This window comes from Pyxicephalus adspersus, chromosome 10 (genome assembly GCF_032062135.1).
Source record: "Pyxicephalus adspersus chromosome 10, UCB_Pads_2.0, whole genome shotgun sequence".
NCBI classification, from domain to species: Eukaryota; Metazoa; Chordata; class Amphibia; order Anura; family Pyxicephalidae; genus Pyxicephalus; species Pyxicephalus adspersus.
This window is the reverse complement of record NC_092867.1, coordinates 6,916,197-6,928,238: the sequence shown is the minus strand read 5'-3', so window position 1 is coordinate 6,928,238 and position 12,042 is coordinate 6,916,197. Positions and strand designations below refer to the sequence as shown.

At 40.2% G+C, this 12,042-nt stretch overlaps 1 protein-coding gene across 3 annotated transcripts in view; it reads left to right on the top strand.

Moving 5' to 3' along the window:
• The first annotated feature begins 1,199 nt into the window (after positions 1-1,199).
• The window catches only part of LOC140340128 (C-type lectin domain family 2 member B-like), a 26,878-nt gene continuing 16,035 nt past the window's right edge, over positions 1,200-12,042 (top strand). Inside the window, exon 1 of one of the 3 annotated variants that reach the window (XM_072425173.1) lies at positions 1,200-1,338. In XM_072425173.1, the coding sequence (XP_072281274.1) occupies positions 1,272-1,338 (67 nt within the window). In that variant the 5' untranslated portion in view covers positions 1,200-1,271. The remainder of the gene's footprint in view (positions 1,339-12,042) is intronic. The other 2 variants (XM_072425171.1, XM_072425172.1) reach the window with 2 other exon arrangements.

Below are 12,042 nucleotides of genomic sequence, written 5' to 3'. Positions count from 1 at the left end.
CATTTAGTCCATAAGCCAGTGCAAGGGCCCATACACAGGGACTCCCTTTTCAGCTCTTTCATCACTAAATATTCTTGCCCAATCAACTCTCTGATCACGTCGAATGTTAGTGTGGATTACAATATGTTGGGGGGGCGGGGGGATAATACCACCAATATCTGTATGGATCAGTGAACATGTTCAAAATATAAAACGGGGACTGAATACCCATGGTGTTTCGGCTTGTTTCAAAACATTCCTTAACAGTGATCCTGGGGCCATGGTTCACCAGCGGACCCCACGAGGGGTGACGGACTGATGAGTGATGGAGGTTGAAGCCCACGTACATGAATTGGCTGGTAACCGCTGACTGGATAGGAGCAATGCATAGTACAAGAGCAAAATGCAAAAGCAATCGAGAGTCAGGTTAGAGCCAGGTATGATATACCTAGGTATCAGGAGATGCAAACTTGGAACCTGGAAACGGAGCCTGAATAAATTCCTTTTTTTTGGGTAACATCCTGTTGCCAGTCACTTCCATTTTTAGGGGAAATCATGTGACAAATGGAGACCAGCTGGTAACCAAACCAACCACCAGAGGGAGTGCTGAAGAAGAGGCAACTCTTGGTGGTGTTTTCATTTCTGCCAGCAGGCGGAGTGTGTCTGTGGAATCACATGATTCAGCCCTAGAAGTAACTAGAGAATGGGATTTCTGGGTGGAATTGATGCTGGCAGCAGAGCAGTACAAGGTGGGTAACATAGAAGAAATCCCCTGGTGCTGCGGGGATCCATGATACCTGTTGGAATGTTTTGAAGACAGGTAAATTCATATTAAAACATCTTAAAAAATAAGTCTTATCAACATGCCGCATAAAACCATTCACATCAAATAGTATTAACAAGTTATCTAGATTGTATTTCATTAGTTTTTTTATTGGTTTATCTTTTTATTTCACTGTTTATAATGGAATTTATTGTTTATTTGTTAATTGGAAATCATTTTTAATTACATTTTCTATAATAAAATTAGGTATGGGTATAGAAAGAGTTAATATTTTACACTATACTTTTGCTTTATGATGAATTTGGTGGTTGAGGCTAAACCCCCGAAGACATTGTGAAATAGTAGGAAGTAGCTTGGTGACATATTCACACCTGTTCTGCAATAATTTCCTGTTTAGTTTTCTTGTGTCTTTGTATTGTTTCTTGTGTGTGGGAGGTTTCATTGCATGGAGCAGCAGTCATGTCATCCAGAGGCAGTGTGGAGAATGAAGCTTGCTTGAATTCATCCCATGCCTATATCAGATCTGCAATATATGGTCTACGCAGTCTTCACCATGACGATTTACCAACATGAAGGTATTTAAAAGGACATCTACCCCTTTTTACTGATATTCAATTTATTATGATTTTATTATGTTATGTTTTTATTGAAATTTGCAATATATACTATTTATGCTTGATGGTTAATTCATATATACATAACATACATTGTCAGTAAATAATGTGCTCCTTATCCATCTGCAAATTTACTGTTTTGTCTTTAAAAAAAAGTTCTTAGCAGATATGAAGGTGTGAACCATATGACAAGCAGACTTTACACTCCCAGCTATTACACTGTGCTTCTGATGATGTCATTGTACATGCCCTCTTATAAATGCCCCTGGGGTGGATACATTTCAAAGGCAATTTTTTTCATAGAACACCAGCTTTGTGCAGAGAGATGTCTCAGTGTATATGAGCAGCTTGTATATCTTTTTGTTCTGGAAATTTGCCAACAGAACTGACAAGCTTTCTCACTGAAAGGTTATTTAAGTTCAGATCATTAACTATTTGTCACCCATAGCAGAGCCCTGGTGTACTGGCATGCAGGATTGCTCCCATTTGCTTCCACCCCCATTTATTCTCTGTTAGGCTTCTGTAGGTTGATTCTACATTTCCAGCAAGGCAGCAATTTTTGGGCATGAGGAATTACACAGGGACTGGACAGTTGGGACAATCTGTAATGCATTGACGATAGAAATATGGGACATACTGTAAGAGGGTAAGTTGACACAATTATAGGGGTTATCTATGACACAAACAGTATTGCACTGCTAACTTTTTTACTACCTGGTTACTGTTTCCCCCCACCTGGATGAAAAAAAAAAGTTCTGGGGAGACCACTGACGTGGTAATAAATATGGTATATACTTCTTATGACTAGGTAATTTTTCCCTCCGGTACTCCCTGGTAATAAAGTCCTAATTATAAATGTTCTGACCAAAAAAAGCCACCCAGCCTGAGGGGGCAGTGTTATTATATGGGGTGCCTGTAAAGGCAATGTTATGATCTGGGGTACCTATGGGGGCAGTGTTTTAATCTGGGGTGCCTGTGGGGCAGTATTATGATCTGGGGTGTTTGTGGGGGCGATGTAATGATCTTGGGTGCCTGTGGGGGCACTGTTTTTTTCTGGTTTGCCTGGAGGAGCAGTGTTAATATCTGGGGTGCCTGTGGGGGCAGTGTTATGATCTGGGGCTGCTTCAAATGGTCAGCTTTAGGTCCAGCAACGCTATGTGTTCAAAAGTGAGGTCAGCTGACTCCCTGAATGTGCGGAATGACCAGGTTTGTCGCCATCAATAGATTTTTGATGACATGGACATATACCAAGATGACAATGCATAGATTCATTGGGCTAAAATTGTGAAAAAATGGTTCAGGAAGCATGAGACATCAATTTCACACATTGATTGGCCATCTCAGAATCCCCTTTGGGAATCTTTGGGATCTGCTGGAGAAAACTTTACACCTTGGTCCGACACTCCCATCATCAATATATGATCTTGGAATAAACTTCCCCCATAGTGATGTCATGATGCAAGAACCCACCCACTCTGAGCCTGCGATTGGACGGTTCCACTGCCCCAAGCCTGTGATCCATAAGACAGACATGGTCTATGGATCTGGGGGTGCACCGGCCAGAGCTGCGTTCCACCAAAACTTGACACAGACCACTGGTTGAGCAGATCACTGGTTGGCGATCGGGGCCATGGGGTGATAACCATGTGATACGCATTTCACAATGTCCACTTCCAATGTCCAATGTATTGTCATTTTCTATTAAACTTTAGTAACAGAAAAAATAATGGATGGATTACAGTTTCAGCGCTCACTTCTGCCAGCTGTAAATGTGCAAGCAAGGTCAGATTTCACGCAAGGCCCCCTAGGCCATGACTTAGGGTGCCATGTACACTAGGGGGCAGCATTACAACATTTCTCAAACTGGAACCAGTTGCTTCTGCTGACCGGCTCCAGAGTAATAGAAAGCGCATAGAGAAAGTGAAATAAGTTCAGACATCAGTGTAGGGTCTCCATTCCTCTCTCTCTTCTCTCTTTACTTTTTATAACTCTCCCTCTTCATCTTTCTCTCTCTTTTTCATCTTTTTTCTTTTCTTTCTTTCTTTCTGCCGCCCGCTACATGCCTGGAGCTCCATATGTGAGTACCTATACCACTTTTTGGGGCTATAATATTCTGCATCATATCTTTAGCAGCAGACAAGAAAGCCATAGAAACTGTATTAACATCCTGTACCTGGCTGAGTTAGCCCCTATAGTGGCACTCTTATTATGGATAAATATATGGGGAAACACCCATCTGCAATGCTCTGCAAACACCTTAAATCTAAGTCAAAAGGCTCCCAGAAATCCAATGTGACTCCACTCACGTTCTCCCCATCTTCTCCTTAATTACTGCCCATGCAGCATTCACAGGATTTATCTACTGATTTGGAGGCTTTAATTTCTTATCAGCACCAAATACCACAGCAGCAGAGGTGATAAGGTTTCTCACGCCATACTTTGATAAAAAGTCTACTACTTTATAGAATACTTCGAAACAGCCCTAGCAAGTATAGGTGCGTACACACTTCCAATTTTTATTGTTTCAATCGAACGACGAACGATCGATTGGGCAAAAAATCGTTCGTAAAAAAGTAACCAACGACGCCGACGAACGAGGAAAGTCGCTGGAAACGAACGACCGGACCGACGGATCGGATTGGACGACGATCGTTGAACATCGTTCGTGTGTACGGTCGTTCGTTGATCGTCCATGTTCAGAGCATGCGTGATGAACGAACGTCCGTTCACTTTCCTGTCGTGCACATAGTTCCTCTATCGCTCAAACGATCGTATCTATTGTGTGTACAATATCTACGAACGATCGTGTTGTTAACTCTATGTGCAGGATCGGTGCTATACGATCGTTCGTATATATCGTGCATGAACGTTCGTCGTTCGTTTTCCAACGATAATAATTGGAAGTGTGTACGTAGCTTATCTCTTCCAACACGACATGTATAATGCGGAGTTGGAACAATGAGTAAGCAATCTAGAAGACCAGGCCCTAAAAGCACAAGGCAAGCTTCATTGGAATTCCAGAAGCTTGGAAAGGCCAAGATTTATTTAAATACATCACAGTTGACATGCCACTGGTTTACGCCTCTCACTGTGCGGGCTTTGGAGCGGGTTAATCGGGTGGGCCCAGAGCATCCACACAAAGCCAAAGGCCCAGCGCGGTGATAGCTACATTTTTTCATGCAATGGATAAAGAATCGTTACAACCAGCATACCGCAAACAACGTGATCAAATAGGTGAGGACAAGCTTTTACTGTTCCAGGACTTCTCACCATCTGTAGCTCAGCAACAAAAACATGTTGTTCCTGTTTGTTGTCTTCTTGCTGAGAAAGGAATACGTTTTGCTCTACTCTACCCGGAAAGCTCAAGTTTATGTGGAATGGAGGAAACAAAATTGTTTGATGACCCACACCTTGCGATCAACCAGGACCATCGCGCCTCCCAGGATGTTTAAGATTTACTTTGGACAAAAGATATTTGCATTTTGTAGTCCCTTCTTTTTCTTTTTTTTCTCTTAAAATTCATGGCTATTATTGGTTTCTTTTGATATATTGGAGCTCTCGAATCGGATGCCTTTGATTCACGTGACTCAAATATGTTTAAATGTGTTATATTTGCACTTTTTTTCTACTGTGTACCAACACTGAGACAAACCAATCTTTTAGAATGTTCAGGTATGGGTACCGCCCTACTGCCTGGAATAGATAGCAGGGTTCTGTGTTTAAAAACCTAATACAGAGGAATTGGAGTTTTAGTAATTGTTTTTCATGTGTGGATAGTGTTTTTTAATTGTTTGTTGTATTTGGAGGTGCAGATGTAATTACTTTGAGGTACAAGAACACAATGCTCTTTGGTTTGATATTAAATTTGAGTGACCCTGACCAGCTGGGATCAGGGAAACTCTCTATTGAATTGGATTGGTCAGCAGATTGTTTTTCTGGTTACCACCATGACATCTCCAACACATGCTTCCTCCCACATAGTGGGTAACCCCCAGACTAAATTACACCTTATATCTTGGAACGTGGTGGGCTTAATCACCCTCCAAAAACGCAAGAAAGTACTGGTTCATTTTAAACTTAAAAAACCTGACATTGTATTTTTGCAGTAAACTCACTGGAAAACACGTGATACTGCAACTTTACGTGACTCATGGATAGGTGAAATGGTAGCTACCACGTATGTTACTAAGAAAAGAGGAGTGGTGATCCTCTTGAATAAAAACCTTCCCTATAAGATTGTTTCTACTGTTTAGAGGGGGAGAGTAGATATGTGGTAGTGGTGGTAGATTTGGCGGGCCAAAGGTATTCTTTATGTTCCGTTTATGCACCTACTGGTAATTCAAACTCCTTTTTTGCATATCTTACACAAACATTTCTGGAAGAGAATTACCCAAAGAATTTTGAGCCGCTCTAGTGCGTTTCATTGGTTTTATGTCTGATTGTTCATTTATTTCATTTTGATATTTATACTAAAACTGATTGATTGTAAATTCCTATGTTGATAAAAAAAGGTGACTATTGTAGCAAATGTGTTCTGTTTGTTTATCTTTTAATGGGGTATTCATGCATCATATTATTTTTAGCTGTCATTCCACTTTCAATATCATGTGTTTAAAAGTGTCCCTCCATCCCACCAAAGACTTTGTAGACCAGCTTTCTCCAGTAGGACCTACTGGTAAGTCTGAGGACCCCTTTGATGGTGGACATTGAGCTTTGGGCCAAAACCAGATGATAAATTGGATACCCAGCCTTCCCACTAAAAAAAGGGTCACTACTTGAAAGTTTAAAATCAGACAGATTCACTAATGCCTAAACTTTCTCCCATATGTTTCCAAACTTCTTGAGCACGTTGTCTGTAAAAGACTCACTGATTACCTGAACACCAACTCTCTCCTTGGCCCTCTCCAGTCTGGCTTTTGTGCTGCCCATTCCACCAAAACAGCCCTTACTAAAGTGGCCAATGACCTCATCAGAGCTAAGTCTCAAGGCCACTGAGACCCGCTCCTTCTCCTTGATCTTTCCTCTGCTTTTGACACTGTTGATCACCCCCCTTCTTATACAAATCATGCGCTCCGTTGGTATCTGTGACACTGCTATCTCTTGGTTTGCTTCCTATCTGTCTGACCGCTCCTTTTAAGTTTCTTTGTTCCCCAAGTGTCACTACTTGGATCGGTTCTCTTTTCTCTGTACACATCCTCTTTCGGTAGTCTCATATCCTCCTTTGGCTTACAGTACAATCTATAAGCTGATGACATTCAAATTTATCTGTCCACCCCTGACCTGTCTCCCTCAGTCCTGGATAAGGTCTCATGCTGCCTGTCAGACATCTCATCATGGATGTCCGACCAATTCCTGAAACTCAACCTGGATAAAACCGAACTCATCATCATCCCCCCCCCCTCAAATTCCAAATCTCCCTGACATATATATCTAACTGTAATACACTGTTATTTGTCCTCCCCTCAGGCACGTTGTCTTGGTATCACCTTTGACTCTGTCCTCTCATTTACCCCCCATATTCAGAACATTTCCAGGTCCTGTCACTTTCATCTCAAATCTCTTTCATCTGCAACATCTCAAAAATCTGCCCCTGCCTGTCCCCAGAGATCACCAAACTCCTATGTAACTCCTACACGCTCTTATCTCTCATCTGGACTACTATAACCTCCTCCTCTCAATCTATAATGAATGTTGCAGCCAGACTCATCCATCCTTCTCTTCGCTCCCCTTCTGCTGCCTCTCTTTGTAGTTCTCTTCATCGGCTTCCATTTCACCTTTGTCAGAACATCCTTACAATAATGTTGGATCACTGTTGTGCTTTCTGAAACCCATTCTGCCAAAATTACCCCCTTCATGTCACAAAACACAAGCATGGCTGTGAGTTTGGACTTTTGTTTGTTTCATGGTGATGAAGGTGTTTCCAGTGACTGTGGTTTTGTTTCAGAATCACACGGGAAGATCCGGGTTTCAGCACCATGTGATGACTGTTTATTAGGAAAATAAACATCAGGGTTCCTCATTCTTGATATAGAGCCACCTTCAACCACAACCACAGAGTAGACTCTGCATTAAACTGATATGCTATTTTCTCAGTTTAAATAAGGTCATGGTTTTTGTTCTGCATATTTCTATTATTGCGAAACAATTGGCAAATAAGGTAATAGAATGTGCTTTGGCTCCGGTTCATGAAAGGATTTCTCATCACCACAACAACAATAAACAAATCAGAGACAACAATCATCTTGTTCATTAAATTGTATGGAACATCCAGTGTATGGAAATCTTAATTAAAAAAAAGAGCATACCCAATGGAGAAAAGCATCATCCAAAGGTAAACAGTAGAGGTGTGTTGGTGCTGTTTGAATGGTGGCCAGTGGAGAAGAGCATCAGTCCAGTGGTGTCCATGCATTGGAAATCAGTGGAGAAGTATGGAGTAGTATTGGTAAATATCAGTCAGTAGATAGGTACTGTAAGTATAGTGGTCTGTGGAGAAGGACGTTGAAGTAAAGCGGCAGTCGAAGAAAATGAGCTGGGGTGTAGTAGTGATTATATTAAGGGATGGGGTGCAGAGGTGGTGGGGCCACCATGGTTAAGTAAGCATTATGGCTAAAAGGGAGGGTTAGTGTTGGAATATAATGGAAATCTAGTGTTAGGATTTAGAGAAGACTTAGTGTAAGGTACAATAATAGTTTACATTAGTCTACCAAAGTCTAGCAGCATAGATCTCACACAGCTAAAAGGTAATAGGTACCATAGTTAAAGCATTAAATTCTGAAGGAAATATAAAAGTTGTCATTGCAGATTTTCATTTTTAAAGCTTCAGAACTGAAATCCTTATCTCACATGGGACAGAGACGTTGGGCCTCATTTCCGCTCATGCAATTCAACCCATCGGCATCCATTGTAAGATAATTGTAAGGGAAGGGAGCAAGCAGGAGAGTTGCGGAGGGTGATTTTGATGGGACCCCATTAAAATGTTTCATAGCTTTGTGATATAAAAGTACGTCCGGGGTCTAACACCTGTCAGTCCATTCACATAACGTAACTAGAACTAGTACTAGTCTAGACTAGTGTGAGAATTATCAAGTACAGTCAGGTTAGCGTGATCAACATTGACTCTATAACCCCACCTGTCCCGTTGTAACACATTACATTTAATTAACAAAAAAGCCTAAAGCTAAATTCCAGACACACATGAATGCAGCTCTTTATTATAAGTGTTTCACCTACGTAGTTTTGGATTTACTTTCAATTGAAAACCATGAATTGTATTTTGTATCAAAAAGCTATATACAACACACACCTTTGTTTGTTGTATAAAAAGCTTTTTGATACAATAAAAAAATTAATTTGTTTTTAATTATAGCCCTTCAAAGCCCAACATTTTTAACATCTTTGTTCTCAAAAGTCCTTTTTCATGTACTCACCGTAAGGACATGGCTCTTCTCTTCCCTGTTGTTATTAACAATCTAGGAGCTCTTCCTTCCTCTTTTGTTGGATTTACTATAATTCCTAAACCTAATTTTTACTACGTTATCCTAACATTAAAAGCAGAAGCAAACTAGACAAAAACAAAACAAAACCTCATTCACCTTCACTTTCGCAGATCTGTTGATGCCTCCGGAGGTTTTCGGGATCCGGCCGTGTGCCGTCTTCTTTGCCCTTCTGCCTATCTCACCCAATCTTGTACTGCTCAGAAGCAAGATTACGTGACGTAGCCTGTGAAAAAGAAAAGTTCTGTTCCCACTGCCCATGCGTAGATCGACACTTTCTTCTCAGAGATCGAGCATGTTCATACGGAGTACCCAGAATCCTTCTAGGATGTGTGACGTATATATACCAGGGGACTCTCTCTTTTTGTCTTCATCAACGTGCTTTATTTTAAAGGTTTTTAAAGCTTAAAAGAGTTGTCTCCCCTTTTATATACGATAAACTTTTTAGTTTAGGTCTAATTTAATCATAACCTAACCCTTGACCCAATGACAGTCAGAAGATAACTCCTGAAGGGCCACAATTATTATCAGATGCTAAAGAAGTCTTTGACTAGAACTCACAGCAGAGGAATCAAGGGGATGAAAACCAGTGACCCCTGAGTTCTGAATGTAGCTACAACCAGGTACACCATTATCAAGTTTGAGTTCTGGATGTTCCCACTTTCTGCTGTGAATAATCTAATGGTATAGGGAGCAAAGTGGATAATTCAGCTTTCCCCCGGAAAGAAGAGGCTACTTTTGTTCACAAGTGGCTGTTGAAAAGTTCTAGATCCGCCAAAAAGAATCCACATATGAACACATTCACATATGGTTTTTTAAAACTTTTAGAATGCTGTAGAAGCCTGTATTCGTTTCTACTTGCATGCAAGTGGAATTTCCCTTCAAAGGTGAAAGAACCAGAATGTTATTCACCCACTAAATGTCATAACCGCCTGATGTCTGGCTGAAACCTGGACAAGAGAATGAAAGGTTACAGAAAACAGCGACGTTGGTGTAATTTATGATTAAAAGATATGCAGATGTTAGTAGAGCAAAGTCATTTTATAAGTATGAATCTGCTGATCTAAACATAGGCGTGCGGATGATTTCGGCAAAACTAGTTTGAACTAGATCTGTGGCTTTACACAACATGTTTGTGGCAGCACATGTCAAGTCACATTGCTGTCTGGTTCTCATATATATTTTGTAGTCCAGTATTTTGTAAAAAAACATATTTTCTTATGATTATACAAGGGTTATTTTCTCTTTACATGATCTTGGTGTGCTAACATATAAATAATCCCTATTTAATACAGTGCTGCGTAATATGTTGGCGCTATATAAATCCTGTTATTAATGATAATAATAATAATGTTAATGGGTCATTTGGATCTGGGTCCTCTCTTTTGCCGTTGCTCTTCAACACCATTGATGGTCTTCTAGCCCTTTACATCAGAGCCCTGTCTTCCCATGAGTAGCCCTCATTTACATCAGGGTTCCTCCTTCTTGATAAAGAGCCACTCTTCAACCACAAGTATAATAGAATCATTGTCAATAGACACTTCATTCTAACTGATAACGGCATTTAATGCAGAGTCCGGAAAAAGAAGTGAGTAGCAAAATCTCTTCTCAGCTGGCTCTGTATACAACAGCGAACACCTCGTGAAATTCAATAAATAAAAGGCCGAAAGAAAGGGTTTGTCTGCGTGGGTTTCCTGCGGGTACTCCGGTTTCCTCCCACATCCCAAAAACATGCAGTTAGGTTAATTGGCTTCTCCCCAACAATTGACCTTTGACTATAATAATCACATATGACTATGGTACGGACATTAGATTGTGAGCTCCTTTGAGGGACAGTTAGTGACATGACTATGGACTATGTACAGCGCTGTGTAATATGATGGCGCTATATTAATACTGTATAATAATATTAATAATAATAAAAAGTATTTTCGAAAGTCACACAAAATCACAGTATACAAAGGTTCATCCACTTTGTCCAGAACCCATTACAGCATCATGGGATATGGACAGCCGAACTATACAGAGTACAACTAACTAGTGGTGTACTGTGTAACGTCTTGTAACCCAACGCGTTTTGCCTCTTGGCTTCTTCAGGTGTGTGTGTGTAAGAAATAATTACTGCTTTACTTTTTCTTTGTAATTTGCTTGATTGCTTGTTGTAGTTTATTTATTTTGTCCACTGTTTCTGTCAGTTTCTCCTACAATCAAGCCTTCAGACTCGTATTACACTTTCTTTACACTTCATATTCTCTCAGGATCTTAGCAGGTAAAAGCACCTGGTGAGCTTACATTTGTTGGCAAGCTGCTGTGGGTCCGCACTGGCTGCATTGCACAGTTTGTGACCCTGGTTCCTAGCCTGCATTTCACCTGAGCCTTGGTGGTCAGCGACCCTCCCCAACATTTGAACAGTTAAAATAGATACAATATAGTGGTGGGCTCATCTCTCTGTTACTCTGCTTTCTCCACCTTATAGCATGACTGGCTTCTGGTGCTGCTTCCTATCTCTCAGTGTGAGCTTTGCAGCTTTGAAGATGATTCAAATCTGTCAAATTAAGTTACTCAGCCTGCTTACATTACAAAAAATACACTTATTGAAGTATGAAAGCAAAAATAAACTTAACAAGAAAAAAAAATTTGACGCCGAGCAAAACTAAATAGACCTGCCCAATTGCATTTTTTGACTAAACTTTCCTGTTCTATGGTTGCCAGCATTCATTTCATTACATTCTCTTTATGTTTCTCTTATTATTACTGGAACATAAGGTATTTTACCAGAATGATAACAGAGGCAAAATCTATTGTGTCCACAGAACAGAGAATGAAGAATCCCCCCATAGTAATAATAAAAGGAAAAAAATCCCACCACGTTCTCCTAAATGGGGATATGCAAGTGTAAGCTTTAGATATCTCTTACAAGAATCTCTTGGATGTTAGTAATGCCAATCTCCACATGAAAATGCTTTAATAATAATATAAAATAAAAAATGGGGTGTAAATTTGACTGAAAATTTCATACATTTAATAGATTTTAATAAAACAAGCAAACATGAAATATATGTAAAATATATCAATGCCACATATGAATGTAAGAAAAAATACAATAGAAAGGGCATTGAACAATAGGTTTAAATTAAAACTACAATAGTCTTAAATACCAGGCTAGAGACAC